Source organism: Pseudophryne corroboree, chromosome 3 (assembly GCF_028390025.1).
Source record: "Pseudophryne corroboree isolate aPseCor3 chromosome 3, aPseCor3.hap2, whole genome shotgun sequence".
In the NCBI taxonomy this organism is placed as follows: Eukaryota; Metazoa; Chordata; class Amphibia; order Anura; family Myobatrachidae; genus Pseudophryne; species Pseudophryne corroboree.
In genome coordinates, this window is record NC_086446.1 from 655,549,478 (window position 1) to 655,574,323 (window position 24,846).

General features: G+C 45.4%; 1 protein-coding gene across 2 annotated transcripts in view; it reads right to left on the reverse strand.

Annotated features, from left to right (window-relative positions):
• The window catches only part of JMJD1C (jumonji domain containing 1C), a 438,983-nt gene that overhangs the window by 20,045 nt on the left and 394,092 nt on the right, over nt 1-24,846 (reverse strand). For both annotated transcript variants that reach the window (XM_063961821.1, XM_063961823.1), the window contains 5 exons: nt 17,462-17,631; nt 15,149-17,364; nt 11,060-11,261; nt 2,817-3,031; nt 1,128-1,280 (listed from right to left, as the gene is read on the reverse strand). In XM_063961821.1, coding sequence (XP_063817891.1) covers nt 1,128-1,280; nt 2,817-3,031; nt 11,060-11,261; nt 15,149-17,364; nt 17,462-17,631 — 2,956 coding nt within the window. The remainder of the gene's footprint in view (nt 1-1,127; nt 1,281-2,816; nt 3,032-11,059; nt 11,262-15,148; nt 17,365-17,461; nt 17,632-24,846) is intronic.

Consider the following 24,846-nt stretch of genomic DNA (forward strand, 5'->3'; position numbering starts at 1 on the left):
TGTATCCCTGGATAAATGAACATCCTTCCATCGGATATTTACAACCACGCACCTTGTCCTGTGAGGTCTTCACTAAATCATACTATTCTGACAGGCAATTTAAACTGATGCCCTGAGCCATGGAAGCTCTTTAACCATCTTTTAGTGGTGTTTTGACAGAATTCACAGGTCATTAAATTTACAGAGATTAAATCAATTCTCTTTACCATGGTATGGATTTATGATTTCATTTTATTAAAATCCGCCAATACCCTCAAAAGTCAGAATGATTTATTATTGAAATATGCCAATTTATCCCACTTATTTATTCTGCTTTAATTAAATGCAGCCATGAGGTCAGGTTTGAGGTTACAGCAACTGGCAGAATGGACAGGACAGAATACTAACACACTTCTGCTGCAATATTTGACAGAAAGCCACAAAAGTGACAAATATGTCATCGTGCGGGAAACTTTACATATATATTTGAGAACTATTCAAGTCTCTTTATACAGAATTTTAGGCTGAATTTCAACATGTGCTTAGATCCTGATTCAGCAGCAATGTGCTGTAAACCTGCTTCTCGCTGTAAGTGAATGGGCCCCATTCCAAACCACACGCACACTGTAATCTTTATGCTTAACGGGTGTCACGCCACTGGGAGAAGCAGTAGAAATAACTAGTGATGAGCGGGTTCGGTTTTACTCGGTTTTACTCGGTTCTCAAAACGGCATCTTATTGGCTCACGGATGTCACGTGTTTTGGATAGCCAATAAGATGCCGTTTTGAGAACCGAGTAAAACCGAACCTCGCTCATCACTAGAAATAACCGCATTGATAAAGTGGGACACACAAACTCCAGTCTCAAAGCTGTAAGTTCTCAAATAGATACTAACGTCAAACCTTATACAAGAGAACTGTGAAACAGTTCAGATTAAAGATCTAGCTCCACGTGGACCGGGGGGGGAGGAGGGGGAATAAAAGGGAAGTTATGAAATCTCTAGCTGTAATCACCGAAGGGGAGTTTCTGCAGTACAAAAATAGCAATTCACCAGATACGAGAAGCGTGCAGGAGATTGCTGGCTAAGCATTTCTGGGAGAAGGCAGAATAAACACAGCACAGAAAGGAGTGCTTCATGTAAACTGACCTCGAGAACTTTTCCTTTCCTTCGCCTTGTAACAATCCAGACAGACCACAAATCCACATTTCTGGCAGACCCAGTGAATGTTAAACAAGGTGGCCTCACAGGCATCGCACATCTCGCGAACACCTCGCACCGCTCTCTTCCAGGCTATTTTTGCTGAAACGCAGAAGAATTTAGAAAAAACATCAACATCTGCTCTGTGGAAACATTTGCTTAATATAATGGTGACTTATTTTGTCGGAGACCTTGTGTGACAAGTCATCGTGTCTTTCAGCTAGATCAACAATGCTTAAAAACAAAAACCAAGATATTTTACTGTGTCAACTTGTCAGTGGCGGAAAGGTTTCCCAGTATAAAACAGAGCGCAAGACGTCTAGTGCAGCGTCTTCCACATCCAGTCCTCTCATACCGTTAGCAGCTCATCAGGATTTCGTTAATCGTGCTCAGATGAGAAGGAGCTAACTTGGCTGGGACAGTAATTATCCTGCTTGTTTCCACCAGAGAAAATCCTGAAAACATGAGCAGCTGGAGGTATGTTAGAACAGGATTTGGGAAAAACAGCTCTGGGGCTATCTTTCCTTTACTGCATTGTGTGAATTCAGAATCCGTTCCCCATCACAAAATGATTAATTCTGGTGTTGCACCTTCTCAGGGCCACTATTACTCTAGGTTACATCACAATAGTGTTGTGATGACTAGAGGAAGCCCTAGCCTGCCATCCAGGAACACCCTAGCCTGAAAACGGCACCCTAAATATGTACCCAGCTGTCACACTGCACTAGGCACACTGCTAGTTGGGATTGGTCTACGTCACAGCTCTACTTCTGGATGAGGTGGGAGAGCGTTTTTCCAGGAGAGTAATGTTACTACACCATTTACCATCGGCATCAACCATTGCTCAGGTAAGACTGTGAGGAAATGCACTGTTTCATCAACACTAATGCTGATTTCTAAGCACTCCCAAATGATTTATCATCTGCTGAAGCTATGAAGCTTTCTGGACAATGTGGCAGTGTCTGCCATATCAACTGGTAAACTGTGCATTTGAAGCAGCACCCTGTTCTTCTCTATCTGCTCCACTGTCACCTACATACATGCCTGCCATCTGTGTGCAAACAATCATACTATCCTCATCCAAAGTAAAAGACATAAATGTAACATTGTTCACAATTACTTTTGTTCAAACAGAGCAGAAACCATGGAGGTTGGTGCACCGTTACAATTGTCAATCCCAGACTCATCACATTTATATATTTGTGACATTTCTGGTTGTATTATGCAATATCATTAAAAAACCATATAAGAAAACACCCACAATGGTGCGCCGGCTGAGTTTACATCATGGCAGGGAATACACTAGATATGGGCCACCAGCTTTAGTGGGTCTTCCTGGCTCAAGGTTTGCCTTCAATTTCAGATCCACTCATTGGGAGCCTGATATATTTCTCATCAATTACCGCAGTACAATATAGTCTCTTTCTCAGACATAACAGTACAATTCATTTTTGTTACCATCATTTTCTAATGTGTTCCCCTCTGTTGCTGTAAACTCACAGAAGTCATTCGCATGCCATGTGTATTTCATTCATTCCATCGACACTTCTCCTCACACAATATTTGCAGAGAAGACGTGTGTGACACACACCAGCGAGTTTAATGCCAGACAGTATACACAACTTCGGCTATACGTACCATCCTTCTTCACCCAGGACATGGCAGCTTTTTCGGACGTCACCAACTGACAGAATTTATCACCAATGTAACCCAAGATATACTTAATAGAGTGTAGATCCAACTCATCATCTTCATAGTTCTCGTGCGTCCATAAACTCAGCGCTTCATCGTCATACTGGTCAGGGGTAGAGAATCCATCTATTCTAACAACCCCATTTTTACTGAAAGATAACCTGAAACACAGCAGAAAAACCATTATACAGCACAGAACAGTTTACTTTAAGGCAAGATGGGATTTTCTGGGCACATGGAACAAATCATATGCTGACTTTGCTAGTACACAGACATGCTGGCTTTGTTTGCAAAGCAAATTCAATCTAGTGAGGGAACAGGACACGGTATTCTGTAAGAGCTGTAAGGAACAGTGTATTCCTGGCATTTGGATGTACTTGCTGCTTTGCTGTATGCTTTGCGTTAATAACATATGAAGATCATTTAGAAATAAAAAAAAAAGCTTGGGAAAAAAATACAACCTTCAAGTGTTGTTTTATTATTAAATAAAACACCCTATTAAAACAACACATTACTAGAACGTAAACCCTTTTGGCATAACAGTATGCATAAGATAACACATATAATGTGCTGCTAGGGCAGCACAGACGGTGTAATGGTTAGCATTACTGCCTCACAGCACTGAGGTCATGGGGGTTCAACTCCCACAATGGCCCTAACTGTGTGGAGTTTGTATATTCTCACTGTGCTTGCGTGGGTTTTCTCTGGGTACTCCGGTTTCCTCCCACAATCCAAAAAAATACTGGTAGTTTAATTGGCTCCCTACAAATTAACCTTAGCGTGAATGTGTGTGATAGGGAATAGATTGTAAGCTCCACTGGAGCAGGGACTGATGTGAATGGCCAAATACTCTCTGTAAAGAGCTGTGGAATATGTGCGCTATATAAATAACTGGTAATAAATAATAAATTAACAATGCCCTTTAAAAACACAGTGAGTAAATCTGGATATTGTTGACATTAACCAATACATCTGTACTTTCGGATTTGGATTACTACATACATAACACATTTCGCTCTCCATGACTACATTCATAAGGTTTAGCTATGCCAGACATTTACCTATATATTTACCTGTTTAGCAGAGGTCATCAGTGAAATTATGAAGAAAGGTAGTGAAAAATAAGATTTTACTTACCGATAAATCTATTTCTCGTAGTCCGTAGTGGATGCTGGGACTCCGTCAGGACCATGGGGAATAGCGGCTCCGCAGGAGACAGGGCACAAAATTTAAAAGTTTGACCACTAGGTGGTGTGTACTGGCTCCTCCCCCTATGACCCTCCTCCAAGCCTCAGTTAGGATACTGTGCCCGGACGAGCGTACACAATAAGGAAGGATTTTGAATCCCGGGTAAGACTCAAACCAGCCACACCAATCACACCGTACAACTTGTGATCTGAACCCAGTTAACAGTATGATAACGTAGGAGCCTCTGAAAAGATGGCTCACAACAATAAACAACCCGATTTTTTTGTAACAATAACTATGTACAAGTATTGCAGACAATCCGCACTTGGGATGGGCGCCCAGCATCCACTACGGACTACGAGAAATAGATTTATCGGTAAGTAAAATCTTATTTTCTCTGACGTCCTAGTGGATGCTGGGACTCCGTCAGGACCATGGGGATTATACCAAAGCTCCCAAACGGGCGGGAGAGTGCGGATGACTCTGCAGCACCGAATGAGAGAACTCCAGGTCCTCCTTAGCCAGGGTATCAAATTTGTAGAATTTTACAAACGTGTTCTCCCCTGACCACGTAGCTGCTCGGCAGAGTTGTAATGCCGAGACCCCTCGGGCAGCCGCCCAAGATGAGCCCACCTTCCTTGTGGAGTGGGCCTTGACAGATTTAGGCTGTGGCAAGCCTGCCACAGAATGTGCCAGTTGAATTGTGCTACAAATCCAACGAGCAATCGTCTGCTTAGAAGCAGGAGCACCCAGCTTGTTGGGTGCATATAGTATAAACAGCGAGTCAGATTTTCTGACTCCAGCCGTCCTTGAAATATATATTTTCAATGCTCTGACAACGTCCAGCAACTTGGAATCCTCCAAATCGCTAGTAGCCGCAGGCACCACAATAGGCTGGTTCAGGTGAAACGCTGATACCACCTTAGGCAGAAAATGAGGACGCGTCCTCAATTCTGCCCTGTCCGAATGGAAAATCAGATATGGGCTTTTATATGATAAAGCTGCCAATTCTGACACTCTCCTGGCTGAAGCCAGAGCCAGTAGCATGGTTACTTTCCATGTAAGATATTTCAAATCTACCGATTTGAGTGGCTCAAACCAATGGGATTTGAGAAAATCCAGAACTACATTGAGATCCCACGGTGCCACTGGGGGCACAACCGGGGGCTGTATATGTAGTACTCCTTTTACAAAAGTCTGAACTTCAGGAACTGAAGCCAATTCTTTCTGGAAGAATATCGACAGGGCCGAAATTTGAACCTTAATGGACCCTAATTTGAGGCCCATAGATAATCCTGTTTGCAGGAAATGTAGGAATCGACCCAGTTGAAATTCCTCTGTCGGGGCCTTCCTGGCCTCACACCATGCAACATATTTTCTCCAAACGCGGTGATAATGTTGTGCAGTCACCTCCTTCCTGGCTTTGACCAGGGTAGGGATGACCTCTTCCGGAATGCCTTTTTCCCTTAGGATCCGGCGTTCAACCGCCATGCCGTCAAACGCAGCCGCGGTAAGTCTTGGAATAGACACGGTCCCTGCTGAAGCAGGTCCCTTCTTAGAGGTAGAGGCCACGGATCTTCCGTGAGCATCTCCTGAAGTTCCGGGTACCAAGTCCTTCTTGGCCAGTCCGGAGCCACGAGTATCGTTCTTACTCCCCTTTGCCGTATAATTCTCAGTACCTTGGGTATGAGAGGAAGAGGAGGGAACACATACACTGACTGGTACACCCATGGTGTTACCAGAGCGTCCACAGCTATTGCCTGAGGGTCTCTTGACCTGGCGCAATACCTGTCCAGTTTTTTGTTGAGGCGGGACGCCATCATGTCCACCATTGGTCTTTCCCAATGGACCACAATCATGTGGAAGACTTCTGGATGAAGTCCCCACTCTCCCGGGTGAAGATCGTGTCTGCTGAGGAAGTCTGCTTCCCAGTTGCCCACTCCCGGAATGAACACTGCTGACAGTGCTATCACATGATTTTCCGCCCAGCGAAGAATCCTTGCAGCTTCTGCCATTGCCCTCCTGCTTCTTGTGCCGCCCTGTCTGTTTACGTGGGCGACTGCCGTGATGTTGTCCGACTGGATCAACACCGGCTGACCCTGAAGCAGAGGTTTTGCCAGGCTTAGAGCATTGTAGATTGCTCTTAGCTCCAGTATATTTATGTGAAGAGACGTTTCCAGGCTTGACCACACGCCCTGGAAGTTTCTTCCTCGTGTGACCGCTCCCCAGCCTCTCAGGCTGGCATCCGTGGTCACTAGGACCCAGTTCTGTATGCCGAATCTGCGGCCCTCTAACAGATGAGTACTCTGCAACCACCATAGCAGAGAGACCCTTGTCCTTGTCGACAATTTTATCCGCTGATGCATCTGCAGATGCGATCCGGACCATTTGTCTAGCAGATCCCACTGAAAAATTTGTGCATGGAATCTGCCGAATGGAATCGCTTCGTAAGAAGCCACCATTTTTCCCAGGACTCTTGTGCATTGATGCACAGACACTGTCCCTGGTTTTAGGAGGTTCCTGACTAGTTCGGATAACTCCCTGGCTTTCTCCTCCGGAAGAAATACCTTTTTCTGAACAGTGTCCAGAATCATCCCTAGGAACAGCAGACGTGTCGTCGGGATCAGTTGGGATTTTGGAAAATTCAGAATCCACCCGTGCTGTTGGAGCACTACTTGAGTTAGTGCTACTCCGACCTCCAGCTGTTCTCTGGATCTTGCCCTTATCAGGAGATCGTCCAAGTAAGGGATAATTAATACGCCTTCTCTTCGAAGAAGAATCATCATTTCGGCCATTACCTTGGTAAAGACCCTGGGTGCCGTGGACAATCCAAACGGCAGCGTCTGAAACTGATAATGACAGTTTTGTACCACGAACCTGAGGTACCCTTGGTGTGAAGGGCAAATTGGGACATGAAGGTAAGCATCCTTGATGTCCAAGGACACCATAAAATCCCCCTCTTCCAGATTCGCTATCACTGCTCTGAGTGACTCCATCTTGAACTTGAATTTTTGTATGTACAGGTTCAGAGATTTCAGATTTAGAATAGGTCTTACCGAGCCGTCCGGCTTCGGTACTACAAATAGCGTGGAGTAATACCCCTTTCCCTGTTGTAGAAGGGGTACCTTGACTATCACCTGCTGAGAATACAGCTTGTGAATGGCTTCCAATACCGTCGCCCTGTCGGAGGGAGACGTTGGCAAAGCAGACTTTAGGAACCGGCGAGGGGGAGACTTCTCGAATTCCAACCTGTAACCCTGAGATACTACCTGCAGGATCCAGGGGTCCACCTGCGAGTGAGCCCACTGTGCGCTGAAATTCTTGAGGCGACCCCCCACCGCCCCTGAGTCCGCTTGTTAGGTCCCAGCGTCATGCTGAGGCCTTTGCAGAAGCCGGGGAGGACTTCTGCTCCTGGGAAGGGGCTGCTTGGTGCAGTCTCTTACCCTTTCCTTTGCCTCGGGGCAAATATGAATGTCCTTTTGCTCGCTTGTTCTTATAGGAACGAAAGGACTGCGGCTGAAAAGACTGCGGCTTTTTCTGTTGGGAGGGGACTTGAGGTAAAAAGGTGGACTTCCCGGCTGTTGCCGTGGCTACCAAATCCGATAGACCGACCCCAAATAATTCCTCTCCTTTATACGGCAATACTTCCATATGCCGTTTGGAATCCGCATCGCCTGACCACTGTCGTGTCCATAGACTTCTTCTGGCAGATATGGACATCGCACTTACTCTTGATGCCAGAGTGCAGATATCTCTCTGTGCATCTCGCATATAAAGGAACGCATCCTTTAATTGCTCTATAGTCAATAAAATACTGTCCCTATCCAGGGTATCAATATTTTCAGTCAGGGAATCCGACCAAGCCACCCCAGCACTGCACATCCAGGCTGAGGCGATTGCTGGTCGCAGTATAACACCAGTATGTGTGTATATACTTTTTAGAGTATTTTCCAGCCTCCTATCAGCTGGATCCTTGAGGGCGGCCGTATCAGGAGACGGTAACGCCACTTGTTTGGATAAACGTGTGAGCGCCTTGTCCACCCCCTAGGGGGTGTTTCCCAGCGCGCCCTAACCTCTGGCGGGAAAGGGTATAATGCCAATAACTTCTTTGAAATTAGCAGTTTTTTATCAGGGGTAACCCACGCTTCATCACACACGTCATTCAATTCCTCTGATTCAGGAAAAACTACAGGTAGTTTTTTCAGACCCCACATAATACCCCTTTTTGTGGTACTTGCAGTATCAGAGATATGCAAAGCCTCCTTCATTGCCGTGATCATATAACGTGTGGCCCTACTGGAAAATACGTTTGTTTCTTCACCGTCGACACTGGATTCAGTGTCAGTGTCTGTGTCGACCGACTGAGGTAAAGGGCGTTTTACAGCCCCTGACGGTGTCTGAGACGCCTGGACAGGTACTAACTGGTTTGCCGGCTGTCTCATGTCGTCAACCGACTTTTGTAGCGTGCTGACACTATCCCGTAATTCCATAAACAAAGCCATCCATTCTGGTGTCGACTCCCTAGGGGGTGACATCACCATTACAGGCAATTGCTCCGCCTCCACGCCAACATCGTCCTCATACATGTCGACACACACGTACCGACACACAGGGAATGCTCTGATAGAAGACAGGACCCCACTAGCCCTTTGGGGAGACAGAGGGAGAGTTTGCCAGCACACACCCAAGCGCTATAAATATATATAGGGACAACCTTAATAAGTGTGTTCCCTTTATAGCAGCTCAAATATTATAAATATCGCCAATAAGTGCCCCCCCTCTCTGTTTTTACCCTGTTTCTGTAGTGCAGTGCAGGGGAGAGTCCTGGGAGCCTTCCTCGCAGCGGAGCTGGGCAGGAAAATGGCGCTGTGTGCTGAGGAGAATAGGCCCCGCCCCCTTTTCGGCAGGCTTCTTCTCCCGGTTTTTTTGGGAACCTGGCAGGGGTTAAATACATCCATATAGCCCCAGGGGCTATATGTGATATATTTTAGCCAGAATAGGTATATTACATTGCTGCCCAGGGCGCCCCCCCCAGCGCCCTGCACCCTAAGTGACCGCTGGTGTGAAGTGTGCGGAGAGCAATGGCGCACAGCTGCAGTGCTGTGCGCTACCTTATGAAGACTGAGACGTCTTCTGCCGCCGGTTTCTGGACCTCTTCTCTATTCGGCATCTGCAAGGGGGTCGGCGGCGCGGCTCCGGTGACCCATCCAAGCTGTACCTGTGATCGTCCCTCTGGAGCTAGTGTCCAGTAGCCTAAGAAGCAAATCCATCCTGCACGCAGGTGAGTTCACTTCTTCTCCCCTAAGTCCCTCGTTGCAGTGAGCCTGTTGCCAGCAGGACTCACTGAAAATAAAAAACCTAACAAACTTTTTCTAAGCAGCTCTTTAGGAGAGCCACCTAGATTGCACCCTGCTCGGACGGGCACAAAAACCTAACTGAGGCTTGGAGGAGGGTCATAGGGGGAGGAGCCAGTACACACCACCTAGTGGTCAAACTTTTAAATTTTGTGCCCTGTCTCCTGCGGAGCCGCTATTCCCCATGGTCCTGACGGAGTCCCAGCATCCACTAGGACGTCAGAGAAATGTCTGTGTGAACGTGTTTTACTTTTGTAGTTATTTCAACTCTCCTTATGATGGTGTTTCCAATAACTGATCCTATATCTCCCTCCCATCACAGCACGGACTGCTACAGCTGCCAGCGGAATGCGGTTAACATACGCCTGTGGGATCCCAGCATTCACGATACCGACCGCAGCCCCATACTCCCACTCGGGTGGTGCGTCCATGCCACCACCCGAGTGGGAATATAACCTGTGGCGAGAGCAGCGAGGGGACTCGCTGCCGGTATAGTGACAGCCAGCATCCCCCGCCGGTCTGCCGTATGTATTCCCTGCCAGCAAATGGCTGGGTAAGACTATAAGCAGGGAAAGCCTGCTAGCAGTGATTCTGTGTACAGGGGGAGGTTAGAGCTCACCTGGCAACTAACTGCATCTCACAGTTTGTGGAATTTATATCACCTTATAATTAATCAAACAAAGGAACCACAGTGTGCTATATAAGAAGATTTTTTTCAGCTGATCGGTGTGACTTTGGGGTTACTATTTATTTGGTAGATGCTGGATGAACTTTTGGCATTTAATATCTAACTGTAGTTCAAAACTTGCTTTGGAACAATCAATTGCCCTAGAATTGGAATTGCAATTTGACTTCAGAGATAGTAATCCGCTCCTCCAATGGCATTTTAACTAGTATTTATTTTGTGCTTTGTTTTCTGCATGGAATTTTTTGTGAAAGTGTATGCGCTCTTTTCTGTGAGGTTATATATAATCCTTTACAAATTTGATAACTGATCCTATATCTGTTGGAGTGTAGTGTGTATATAATGTTATCAACATAGATCCCACACTTGACAAAAATCTTCCTATTTAACCTATTGAAACACCACCTGCATTCCACAGGTTCTCAAACTCGGTTAACAGTACCCCAAACATTTCATGTTTTCCAGGTCTCCTCACAGAATCACAAGTAGAATTATTACAATTAATAGTAATAATTAGCACCCCTTGAGGATCTTTCAAAATGTGTCAGTGAGTAATGAATACACCTGTGCACCTGCTAGGTGACCTGGAAAACCTGAACTGCTTGGGGTCCGGAGAACCATTGCTGTATTCTGAATGTCTGCCTCAAGGTTTGTTTGTATGGGTATATAATGCTTTGGCTAGGGTGGCGAAAAGTTTATATCCTTTTTTTCCCATTGTTATAAAAGGAACTCACTACTTCATTGCAGTCCAGATGATGTTTCATCACTTTCTGCGTATCAGACCATAGCGGTACACAATGTACAGTACCTTTAGAACAGCTGGAGTGCTGTTTAAAACCTGCGTTTATATGAGGCAAGATTTAAGACCAACATAATTCCAAATTATTTGTTAACTCAAACAAACTATCTAATGGACTGTGCAGACTTTAATTATGACCACAACTTGGCGCATTCCTTATTACCTTCGGAAGTAATAAAATCTGCAGAATACAGGAGAGTGGGTGGACTCGTCGCCTTTTTTGGTACGGATCAGTCGGCATTCCCTGCATTTCTGTAGATTTGGCCCAATCTCACAGCAAGAGTCATCCTGCAGAAAGGATTCCCCGGTCTGCTTGAGTTTCTTCACTTTCCGCCAGTCTTTTAATACTGAACGAGGTATGCCAGCTGAAACCACATCACAGCAAATGTCAGTCAGAAGGATGAAAGGATGGCATTTTCATATAGTGGACCTGGCGCTAATGAACGTGAGCTTAGCAGAAAGCATCTTTTGCAAGGGACAGGAAAATGGAGAAGCCCAAACATACATAAATAAAGGAACCTTATTACTCTTTAGAATGTAATAAATGACAAATATAACAGGCATTCTTGTAGGTGATATTGCACTAGTGGTCAGATGGCACATATTTTACTACCCACAAGCTCTCTGGCACAAGATATGCATTGCCTTGGTTTTAACTATGAATATTCCCTGGACTATGGAACATACACAGCAGCAAAAGATTTCTTTATGGCATTATTAGTTACTACAACACAAGCTTGAGGCGTGACCAGAAACATACTACCATCATCAACTTTTTACAAAGTAAATGGCCCAGTAGTCTTAAAATATAGAGAAATTTTGCTTTACAGATGGCAGCTTTGGGTCTACAATCTAACCTCCGTTCAGTTAGGTCTGTGCGAAGCATTAACATGCTGTTTGGTTATTGGTCACAAAGCTTTCGCCCTCCCAGGATCAGTGGCATGGGGGACAGGCAGGATGTAATCTGTGCCAACCCCTTGAGTCCTCTGCAACCACGGCAGTTCAGTCACTTGCACTATTCCGATTGCTAGAAATTTTATTCCGCACCCATTTAAGTTTATTATTATTATTAGCCTCTTCCCCTTTTCAAAATAACTGCAATGCCAGGTATTCATAGTAACCATATTCCCTACGTCTATGACTCTCCACGGTAATGAAATGAGCCCTTTGTTCCCCAAACCTCTTCAGGTAATACAGCTTCCAGAACACAAAGGTGAGAACAATACATTTTGAAAGTTGCCATCACCTTAATGAACATCTGCATTGTTCCAGCCAGGCATTTAGAAACCAAGAGGTAGATTTACTAAAGCTTCTAAAAATAAAACAGTGGAGGTGTTGCCCATAGCAACCAATCAGATTTTAGCTACAATTTCTATATTGCATTAAAAAAAAAAAAAAAGCTTTAGTAAATTTAATGCGAGAGCGAGTGTTTCCAAGTGCTTGATCTTGCCCACCTCCTTTTCAAAAACAGAATGTGCTCACAGGGGGTTATTTCATTACCTTATGGCCAAGACAAAGCATATATGTGCTTCCATGCTGGGGGCCAGTTGCTGTAAGCCCAAAGTATTACGTTCAGTGATATGATATTTTGCTTTGCCCTTGCCTTTTAGGGTGGACAAAAACAATTGTTATATATACACCCAAAGGACAGAGGTCTTGTGCCTGATGGATACATGCTTAATTCAAATTCTCTAAGGTGTGGGAAAAGCTGAAAACTCAGTACCTGAAACTTCAGGTGATCCCAGGGGAAACATGCCTACATTGTAGTGGAGCCCCTGAAGACCCCTTCCCAAAAAGGCTCTATGAATTAGCAGAGTCCCCTAACAGTATGACAAAGGTGGGCCTGAAAAACTTTTCCTCCTGGAGGACTTATGGATCTTTAAGATGCAGACTGGAGAGACCCTTTGGTAAGTTCCTAAAGACCTGGGTCCAAGAGCCCATTCTGCACTGTGTACTTCTGGGGAAACAAAACTAAATGCTGTAAGAGATAACTCCTGCTGCTAACCTACTTCATGGAGAAGCAGCTGCAGAGGAAAAAATGTTCTAGCAAACACGCTTTAAAACAGAGGTTCTCAAACTCGGTCCTCGGGGGCACACACAGTGCATGTTTTGCAGGTAACCCAGCAGGTGCACAGGTGTATTAATTACTCACTGACACATTTTAAAAGGTCCACAGGTGGAGCTAATTATTTCACTTGCGATTCTGTGAGGAGACCTGCAAAACATGCACTGTGTGTGCCCCCGAGGACCGAGTTTGAGAACCTCTGCTTTAAAAGCACAAACTACAAGAACTTTGTGGAAAGTAGTTGTGAATCTATGCAAACCAGACAGACTGGGTCACTTATTTTTTATCACATGTTGACCGTGACAATGTACATAAAGAACCTCAAAGTTCTGCTTATTAAATAGGACCCTTACAATGATTTCACAAAATCTGGGACTGCAGTGCATTTACCCATTATATGTTCTCATGTCAACATCTTAATTGCAAGTTCAGCATTCTGACTGCCGTTGGAACAGAAATAGCTGTGGTTCAGTTATATTTCCAGCGGCATTCAAGTTCACAGACTCAGAAAATACCCTGCAGTAAGACAAACAGTCCAGTGACCAATTTCAGAAGTCTAAACCTACCCTACAGTATGCATCACCGCTAGAGCTGCCTGTAAAGAACGGTAGGGTGGGGGCGGAGGGGGCTGTTTAATGAATACAGCTCTGTAACTGCTTGCCTTTGCATTAGATTTAATTGCAAGTCTCCAAACTCGAAAAGAGGTTACTAATTTAACACTCAGCTCGGGAGTGGGTGTATAAATAAAAAAGAATATTAGCATGAGATTTTGCTGTTATTTATAACAAGCATTGCTAATATGGGAACTGCTGCGTTTCAATTTAAACAAGACAGATGCATTTATTCCACACTAGTCATATTCTGTCAACTGGGAACTGACAGCGCTGCAAAGTTATACCACCTCCTCATCAACATGCAGACATACTATACTACATGATAGTGAGACACAATGCAACCTATGATGACTCGCAAAGGTTTAGGCTGTACAGAGACTGGACTCCTAGTACGTATACATTCTGCATACTGTGACTATCTAGTGAAGTTCTAATATAATCTTGCTGGATCTCCACTGTTATGGAGAGAGTCAAGTAGCACCACACAGTGTTGGGCAGAGGTCGTGTTTATATGTAAGCGCTGTGATTCTGCCAAAGAGATGACCACCAACTAAGTACTATTTTTGGAAAGGGAGGGGGATTTATTTAAAGTGAAAGAACTTATTTAGCTGCTAATAATAATTCATGCTTTAGCAAAATGTTGATATATTTACCAACAGATTATTTTAATACATGCTAAGAGACATGACTCAGATGTTCTTGACGCTGTTTGGGTTCAGTGTTTCCTGTATGTGGGCTTCAATCTGGCTGTTGCCTACACAGTGGAGGCAGCCCTGATGTAGGCAGAAACAATTAAATTCATATCAGTTCAATAGGAACTAGCTAAATCAATGAAATGCACAGTGATGCCTGGGTGACGTCACTGGTTGCGAGGGAACAGGCTGGTTAAGCCCACAACATTTCTCCCTCCACAATACACTAGCAACAAGTACAGAGGGAGCAGCTGAAAACAAACATGTACATTAAGCACCTTTTCCCACACTGTGCTTGGTCTTAGATAGCAACAAGGAGAGCCGGAGGTGCGTGCTAGTTATCTCCCTCTACAAATAAATGACAGAAGAACAATGTATTCGCAGGCTCTAGTTTTGCGGTTTCATTTGGGAAGTGGTATGGAAATGGTAAGTGTTGCAATTATGTAAATCACTTATGCTTTTTATTTATCTTATTTGTTCCTGAAGTACAGTCCTCAGAAAAGCTGAAAGTATAAATACTAAGCAGTACAGGTAAGTAGTGGTTTTGCTGACATTTATGTTGACAAAAACCTAGGTCAACCCTAGAAGTCCAGTGTCGGGATGTCGACAAGTGCGGACCAAAGCATTTCACGTGTACAACTGTAGACTTGACATGAATCATAATCTTTACAGTCGTACTGCTGGCACATGTGAAATGCTTTATGGAGATGGTGCTACGGAGTCCACATACTGCTGGTCCACATTATATATGTTGACAAGATGTATGTATTCCCCATTATGCACGAAGCGTACGATCACCAACAAAAAACAAAGTGGTACAAATAAAGACACATGCTATTCATATCGTGCCAAAAGCAATCTAGGTTAGAGAGTATACTTACTGCTGGAACTATTGCTCTGTAACTTCAATTTGCTTTTCTCCTTGGCACTACGGCTCAGAATACCATTGGGTTTTATTTCCTCCTCTTTGTCTGTGTCACCTTTTCGCCTCTGCATATCATTTTGCTTCTTTTTGTATGTTGGCTTGGGCTGACGTTTCAGCCTTTGTCCAGACTTGCTCTCGCTTTCATCCGAGTCGTCGCTTTCTGAGCCAGATTCGTAAGTCCTTTTAACCCTCCTCCTCGTAAGCCTATCCTCCTTGGGAGACTTGTCATCCTGCGCTCGAAGGTCGAGGTTATTCTGGAGCTCGCTGGAGGTTGAAGCAATCAGATTGACAGTGCAAGGCTTAATTATTTCAGAGACCATAGTGCTGCCTGCGCTCTCTGGCTTAGTGTTAGTGTTTTTATCCTCTTCTGAATGTCTGGTGAGCCAGGCCTTTTTCAGTTTTGTGTGATAATTTGGCTGGCTGCATTGGGAAGTCTGCCCATTGCCTGCAGAGCTTGTTGTGTTTGTTGAGCTGCAGGGTGTGCTGTTATCTGGAGAGCCTGAGGCTGGAAAGGTCTGATTTTTCACAGCAATGGTCTCTGTATCACTGGCATTACTGCTTTTCAACTGAGCTGCAGCCAACGCTGCCTTGTGCTTTTTTAAATGGATAAAGTCACTTGAAGGGGGATATGAAGCGTTGGGTTGAATTGCACTTGCAGTCTTGCAGCTGGCCGGAGGGGCTGATGTTGTGGCATTAACTGAACTCTCTTGAGCGTGTCCCACAACCTGATTTCCAGAGACAGAGGTGGTGCGCTCTATCACTGTACAAGTCAAAACAGCATTGGATAAAGAGTAAGTTACCTCTGATCCGCAGGAACTTGAAACGCTTGTTGTGGTGGGGGCAGAGGTGGTCACATCAGTTTTCGTACTGCACATTATATTAGTTCCAGGTGTGGATGAGCTGGTAATGCTCTGTGAGGGAGCTTGAGAGTTCTTCTCAAAGAGCATATGAGTGCTGTCTGAATTCGTAATTGATTGAGCATTCCTCACAGTCTCTCTGGCTTCCAGGGGCTTTGAGCTATCCGATTGATTGATTCCAGCTGAGGATCTCTCGCCAGTTCGTTCCTTCAAGACTGTCTGAGTTACTGGCATGTTATCATACTTTGCACTAGATTGTGGGCGTACAATGACAGACGCAGTTGCCGACGGTACCTTGACATGATTTTTCTCTGGCATCCACTGGATTTTACTGTGGTTTTGCTTCTCAATGGTTTTCCACACTTCCTGGACGGATTTTTCAGCACTCTTCTTGTAAGTTGCAGCACCTTCCTTGGGCTCGGGGACTAAAGTCGGGGGTTTCTGAAGTTCTGGGATTTTTCCTCCAGTGTTTACAGGCTGCACTGGAGTGAGGGTTGGTGGAGAAAGGTTGCTATAGCTAACATCTTTCCTATCAAGACTGTGGTGAATCGGAGGATGGAAAACTGGCGCCCTATGAAGGGCAGGCATGCTACGGAGTGCGTTCGAGGAGGAGATGGACAACTGAGTCGGACTTCTGCTATCTCCCCTATAGGAGGTAATTGTGTGAGTTGCCACCTGTTGAGGAATCTGCTCACTTAATTTATTCACTGATCCGTCTTCAGGTTGGTGTTTAATCAAGGGCGGTGGCTTAGACAGGGATGACATATATGAATTCATAGAAGAATTTGTTGAAGAAGAGCTGACATTTTGCTTTTCAGAGTACACATTTACGGCTTCCTTAGACGCGAATGACCTCGGAGGTTCATTCACCACACTATTGGATAATGTGGTGAAATAGTTACTTTGAGGCAAACTTTGTGCAACTGAATTTTTTATTTTGTACAAATCTGAAATAGGGCGCTCTACATTATTTTCCTGTTTAACCAAGTGGCTTTTGGGGTTGCAAGACACAATGGGTGTCACCCTAGTGTAGCTCTCGCGATCATTTTCATGTGCTTTCATTTTCATGGAAAAGGAGGTTGCATCAATACTTTCTTGAAGGATTCGCTTATGTTCTTCCTTATATTTGTTCTGCCTCTCTACAGTCTCCGTCACAGAGCGTTGCAACTTGGTGTGGCTCAATACAGGCTCCATATAATGTCTGTGTATATGGCTGTCTTTCCCCGAGTGCATCCGGCTGTGTTCATGGTCAGACTTTGCTGTTGCTGAACTAACTGAGCGCATTGGGTCGCTGAAAGTCTTCTTCTCTAGATCTCTGTTGAGAAATTAGAAAATATTTATGCTCGATTCAGGTAGTACATGATATCCCCCCTTAATATGGAAAAATGATTATTATATGATTAACAACTTACTCTTTATGGTGATCTGCAGAAGGCTTAGATAAGGGTGGACTTGGATGTGTAGCCAGCTTGAGTGGCCTATGGGGGTCAGCGCTGGATGGACGTACAGGGAGGTGACCCATTAGTAGACCGTCTGCTGAAGTCACAGGTGTGGGCTGGTGCAACCAAGGACTGGCAGTGTTCTTGGCAGGGGAAGAAACAAAAGTTAGTGTATACTGGTGCACAGGTCCTAACTATTCTTACATTAAAAGAAAAGGAAATTAGAAGCTGTGAGGTTCATGTACAGCAAAAAAAAAATAAGATTTTACTTACCGATAAATCTATTTCTCGGAGTCCGTAGTGGATGCTGGGGTTCCTGAAAGGACCATGGGGAATAGCGGCTCCGCAGGAGACAGGGCACAAAAAGTAAAGCTTTTTCCGATCAGGTGGTGTGCACTGGCTCCTCCCCCTATGACCCTCCTCCAGACTCCAGTTAGGTACTGTGCCCGGACGAGCGTACACAATAAGGGAGGATTTTGAATCCCGGGTAAGACTCATACCAGCCACACCAATCACACCGTACAACTTGTGATCTAAACCCAGTTAACAGTATGATAACAGCGGAGCCTCTGAAAGATGGCTTCCTACAACAATAACCCGAATAAGTTAACAATAACTATGTACAATTTATGCAGATAATCCGCACTTGGGATGGGCGCCCAGCATCCACTACGGACTCCGAGAAATAGATTTATCGGTAAGTAAAATCTTATTTTCTCTATCGTCCTAGTGGATGCTGGGGTTCCTGAAAGGACCATGCGGATTATACCAAAGCTCCCAAACGGGCGGGAGAGTGCGGATGACTCTGCAGCACCGAATGAGAGAACTCCAGGTCCTCCTTAGCCAGAGTATCAAATTTGTAAAATTTTACAAACGTGTTCTCCCCTGACCACGTAGCTGCTCGGCAAAGTTGTAATGCCGAGACCCCTCGGGCAGCCGCCCAAGATGAGCCCACCTTCCTTGTGGAGTGGGCCTTTACAGATTTAGGCTGTGGCAGGCCTGCCACAGAATGTGCCAGTTGGATTGTGCTACAGATCCAACGAGCAATCGTCTGCTTAGACGCAGGAGCACCCATCTTGTTGGGTGCATACAATATAAACAACGAGTCAGATTTTCTGACTCCAGCTGTTCTTGCAATATATATTTTTAATGCTCTGACAACGTCCAGTAACTTGGAGTCCTCCAAGTCACTTGTAGCCGCAGGCACTACAATAGGCTGGTTCAGATGAAATGCTGACACCACCTTAGGGAGAAAATGCGGACGAGTCCGCAGTTCTGCCCTGTCCGAATGGAAAATCAGATATGGGCTTTTGTAAGATAAAGCTGCCAATTCTGACACTCTCCTGGCAGAAGCCAGGGCTAGAAGCATGGTCACTTTCCAAGTGAGATATTTCAAATCCACCTTATTTAGTGGTTCAAACCAATGAGATTTTAGAAAATCCAAAACTACATTGAGATCCCACGGTGCCACTGGAGGCACCACAGGAGGCTGTATATGCAGCACTCCCTTCACAAAGGTCTGGACTTCAGGGACTGAAGCCAATTCTTTTTGAAAGAAAATCGACAGGGCCGAAATTTGAACCTTAATAGATCCCAATTTGAGACCCATAGACAATCCTGATTGCAGGAAATGTAGGAATCGACCCAGTTGAAATTCCTCCGTCGGAGCACTCCGATCTTCGCACCACGCAACATATTTTCGCCAAATTCGGTGATAATGTTGCACGGTTACTTCTTTCCTTGCTTTAATCAAAGTAGGAATGACTTCTTCCGGCATGCCTTTTTCCATTAGGATCCGGCGTTCAACCGCCATGCCGTCAAACGCAGCCGCGGTAAGTCTTGAAACAGACAGGGACCCTGCTGAAGCAAGTCCCTCCTTAGAGGTAGAGGCCACGGATCTTCCGTGATCATCTCTTGAAGTTCCGGGTACCAAGTCCTTCTTGGCCAATCCGGAACCACTAGTATCGTTCTTACGCCTCTTTGCCGTATAATTCTCAATACTTTTGGTATGAGAGGCAGAGGAGGAAACACATACACCGACTGGTACACCCAAGGCGTTACCAGCGCGTCCACAGCTATTGCCTGCGGATCTCTTGACCTGGCGCAATACCTGTCCAGTTTTTTGTTGAGGCGAGACGCCATCATGTCCACCATTGGTCTTTCCCAACGGGTTACCAGCATGTGGAAGACTTCTGGATGAAGTCCCCACTCTCCCGGGTGAAGATCGTGTCTGCTGAGGAAGTCTGCTTCCCAGTTGTCCACTCCCGGGATGAACACTGCTGATAGCGCTATCACATGATTCTCTGCCCAGCGAAGAATCCTTGCAGCTTCTGCCATTGCACTCCTGCTTCTTGTGCCGCCCTGTCTGTTCACATGGGCGACTGCCGTGATGTTGTCCGACTGGATCAACACCGGTTTTCCCTGAAGCAGAGGTTCTGCCTGGCTTAGAGCATTGTATATTGCTCTTAGTTCCAGAATGTTTATGTGAAGAGACGTTTCCAGGCTCGTCCATACTCCCTGGAAGTTTCTTCCTTGTGTGACTGCTCCCCAGCCTCTCAGGCTGGCGTCCGTGGTCACCAGGATCCAATCCTGTATGCCGAATCTGCGGCCCTCCAATAGATGAGGACTCTGCAACCACCACAGAAGAGACACCCTTGTCCTTGGAGACAGGGTTATCCGTAGGTGCATCTGAAGATGCGACCCTGACCATTTGTCCAACAGATCCCTTTGGAAAATTCTTGCGTGGAATCTGCCGAATGGAATTGCTTCGTAAGAAGCCACCATTTTTCCCAGGACTCTTGTGCATTGATGTACAGACACCTTTCCTGGTTTTAGGAGGTTCCTGACAAGCTCGGATAACTCCTTGGCTTTTTCCTCCGGGAGAAAAACCTTTTTCTGAACCGTGTCCAGAATCATCCCTAGGAACAGCAGACGAGTTGTCGGCATTAACTGGGATTTTGGAATATTCAGAATCCACCCGTGCTGTTTTAGCACTTCTTGAGACAGTGCTAATCCCATCTCTAGCTGTTCTCTGGACCTCGCCCTTATTAGGAGATCGTCCAAGTATGGGATAATTAATACGCCTTTTCTTCGAAGAAGAATCATCATCTCGGCCATTACCTTTGTAAAGATCCGAGGTGCCGTGGACAATCCGAACGGCAGCGTCTGAAACTGATAGTGACAGTTTTGTACAACGAACCTGAGGTACCCCTGGTGTGAGGGGTAAATTGGAACGTGGAGATACGCATCCTTGATGTCTAAGGATACCATAAAGTCCCCCTCTTCCAGGTTCGCTATCACTGCTCTGAGTGACTCCATTTTGAACTTGAACTTCTTTATGTACAGGTTCAAGGACTTCAGATTTAGAATAGGCCTTACCGAGCCATCCGGCTTCGGTACCACAAAAAGAGTGGAATAATACCCCTTCCCTTGTTGTAGAAGAGGTACCTTGACTATCACCTGCTGAGAGTACAGCTTGTGAATGGCTTCCAAAACCGTCTCCCTTTCGGAGGGGGACGTTGGTAAAGCAGACTTCAGGAAACGGCGAGGTGGATCCGTCTCTAATTCCAACCTGTACCCTTGAGATATTATCTGCAGGATCCAGGGATCTACCTGCGAGTGAGCCCACTGCGCGCTGTAATTTTTGAGACGACCGCCCACCATCCCCGAGTCCGCTTGAGGAGCCCCAGCGTCATGCTGAGGCTTTTGTAGAAGCCGGGGAGGGCTTCTGTTCCTGGGAAGGAGCTGCGTGTTGCTGTCTCTTCCCTCGACCTTTGCCTCGTGGCAGATATAAATAGCCCTTTGCTCTCTTATTTTTAAAGGAACGAAAGGGCTGCGGTTGAAAAGTCGGTGCCTTTTTCTGTGGGGGAGTGACTTGAGGTAGAAAGGTGGATTTCCCGGCTGTAGCCGTGGCCACCAAATCTGATAGACCGACTCCAAATAACTCCTCCCCTTTATACGGCAAAACTTCCATATGCCGTTTTGAATCCGCATCACCTGACCACTGTCGCGTCCATAAAGCTCTTCTGGCCGAAATGGACATAGCACTTACCCGTGATGCCAGTGTGCAGATATCCCTCTGTGCATCACGCATATAAAGAAATGCATCCTTTATTTGTTCTAACGACAGTAAAATATTGTCCCTGTCCAGGGTATCAATATTTTCAATCAGGGACTCTGACCAAACTACCCCAGCACTGCCCATCCAGGCAGTTGCTACAGCTGGTCGTAGTATAACACCTGCATGTGTGTATATACTTTTTTGGATATTTTCCATCCTCCTATCTGATGGATCTTTAAGTGCGGCCGTCTCAGGAGAGGGTAACGCCACTTGTTTAGATAAGCGTGTTAGCGCCTTGTCCACCCTAGGAGGTGTTTCCCAGCGCTCCCTAACCTCTGGCGGGAAAGGGTATAATGCCAATAATTTCTTTGAAATTATCAGTTTTTTATCAGGGGCAACCCACGCTTCATTACACACGTCATTTAATTCTTCTGATTCAGGAAAAACTATAGGTAGTTTTTTCATACCCCACATAATACCCTGTTTAGTGGTACCTGTAGTATCAGCTAAATGTAACGCCTCCTTCATTGCCAAAATCATATAACGTGTGGCCCTACTGGAAAATACGGTTGATTCGTCACCGTCACCACTGGAGTCATCGCCTGTGTCTGGGTCTGTGTCGACCGACTGAGGCAAAGGGCGTTTCACAGCCCCTGACGGTGTTTGAGTCGCCTGGACAGGCACTAATTGATTGTCCGGCCGCCTCATGTCGTCAAACGACTGCTTTAGCGTGTTGACACTATCCCGTAGTTCCATAAATAAAGGCATCCATTCCGGTGTCGACTCCCTAGGGGGTGACATCCTCATATTTGGCAATTGCTCCGCCTCCACACCAATATCGTCCTCATACATGTCGACACACACGTACCGACACACAGCAGACACACAGGGAATGCTCCTAACGAAGACAGGACCCACTAGCCCTTTGGGGAGACAGAGGGAGAGTCTGCCAGCACACACCAAAAGCGCTATATATATATCAGGGATAGCCTTATAATAAGTGCTCCCTTATAGCTGCTTTGTTATATCAAATTATCGCCATAAATGTGCCCCCCCCTCTCTGTTTTACCCTGTTTCTGTAGTGCAGTGCAGGGGAGAGACTTGGGAGCCGTCCTGACCAGCGGAACTGTGAGAGGAAATGGCGCCGTGTGCTGAGGAGATAGGCCCCGCCCCTTTTCTGGCGGGCTCGTCTCCCGCTATTTAGAGAAATCAGGCAGGGGTTAAATATCTCCATATAGCCTCTAGGGCTATATGTGAGGTATTTTTAGCCTTTATAGGTAATCATTTTGCCTCCCAGGGCGCCCCCCTCCCAGCGCCCTGCACCCTCAGTGACTGCCGTGTGAAGTGTGCTGAGAGGAAAATGGCGCACAGCTGCAGTGCTGTGCGCTACCTTTTGAAGACTGCAGGAGTCTTCAGCCGCCGATTCTGGACCTCTTCTGTCTTCAGCATCTGCAAGGGGGCCGGCGGCGTGGCTCCGGTGACCATCCAGGCTGTACCCGTGATCGTCCCTCTGGAGCTTGATGTCCAGTAGCCAAGAAGCCAATCCATCCTGCACGCAGGTGAGTTGACTCCTTCTCCCCTCAGTCCCTCGCTGCAGTGATCCTGTTGCCAGCAGGAATCACTGTAAAATAAAAAACCTAGCTAAACTTTTTCTAAGCAGCTCTTTAGGAGAGCCACCTAGATTGCACCCTTCTCGGCCGGGCACAAAAATCTAACTGGAGTCTGGAGGAGGGTCATAGGGGGAGGAGCCAGTGCACACCACCTGATCGGAAAAAGCTTTACTTTTTGTGCCCTGTCTCCTGCGGAGCCGCTATTCCCCATGGTCCTTTCAGGAACCCCAGCATCCACTAGGACGATAGAGAAAAGAAAAATGTTCAAGATGGCAGAGAAATATCAATTTGAAAACTGCATAAATTGCTATTGGCTGCTCTGCCCAATAACCGCTTGCTATCTTTGATTGTGTATATGTGGAGTGTTTATAGCATGTTTTTATTAGTATTTTCATTTATGTTCCACTCAGTCCTGGACCACGGATTAAAGCATTTGTTGTTTATCCTTACAATTTCTGTTGATATACAAGTGGCCTTGCGTAATGAGCGGGATATGTCCATGTTTATTTCTACTAAAACATTTTCCATAATCGCCAATACAAGAGGTCATAAAAGCAGGAAAAGTACAGTGAAGAATTTGCTTACAAAGAGAAACGTTTTCTGGAAATGCCAGTATTTCCTGTGCTAAAAATTATATGCAGAAATCAAGGATAACCATGGAGACTACACCAAGACTAGCACTCCTGCTAATCAAAGTGGGTGATCCTGACACACTTCTGTCCCCTCCTATAAAGGACACTAGACACAGTGATGTCAAACTTGAAGCCCCCCAGTTGCCGTGGATGTACACATGCCAGCAGATTTTCTATTAGGGAGTGCTAAAACTGTGGCAGGGCATGCTGGGATGTGTAGTCCCATAACAGCTGAAGGGCTGCAAGTTTAGGCTTTATATCATTTCACTAAATACATACTGTGGAACGCCAAGCATCATATTAGCAGCTCTTCTTTGCACAATTTGAAGTTGATTCGCATCCCTTCGAAGATATGCCTGTCAAAGCTGAACATTGTATTCCAGGTGTGGTCTCATTAATGAGCCATGAGCTCTACTTTCTTGGCTTTGCCCATTGGTTTACTAGGATGCACAGATTCATTTGTTTCTTGCCCATTTATGTACAGTTAATACTATTATTCAGTCTTGATTTTTGGGGTATGGGTCGACCACACTTAGGTCGACAGTCATTAGGTTGACCACTATTGGTCAACATGATGTGAGGCGCAGTCTAATGGCCGTGAGGGGAAGCAGTGGTCTACCTGCACTAAATATACTTACACACACACACACACACACACACACACACACACTCTATATATATATATATATATATATATATATACACACACATATATATATATATATATACATACATACATACATACATACATACATAAACACACGAGATAGAGACCTTTTTTTTTTTTTAAATGCGGTCTCCACTATAAATGCACAAAGCACTCAATCTAATGTAATTCAGTCTGTACAGAGCATTTCCCAGGGCAGTGTATGTAATTCAAAGCACAAAACAGTAAGAGGAAAGTTCTATATGACCACATATGGAAAATATGCATGTTATAAATTATCCCGGCAAGATGTTTACATTGGCCTGCCTCCCCCAGAAGGATGCTATTATATCCAAAGTATACCTTATGCCAGGCTTTTTACTTCCCCTTTACTTTAAACAGCAGTTCAA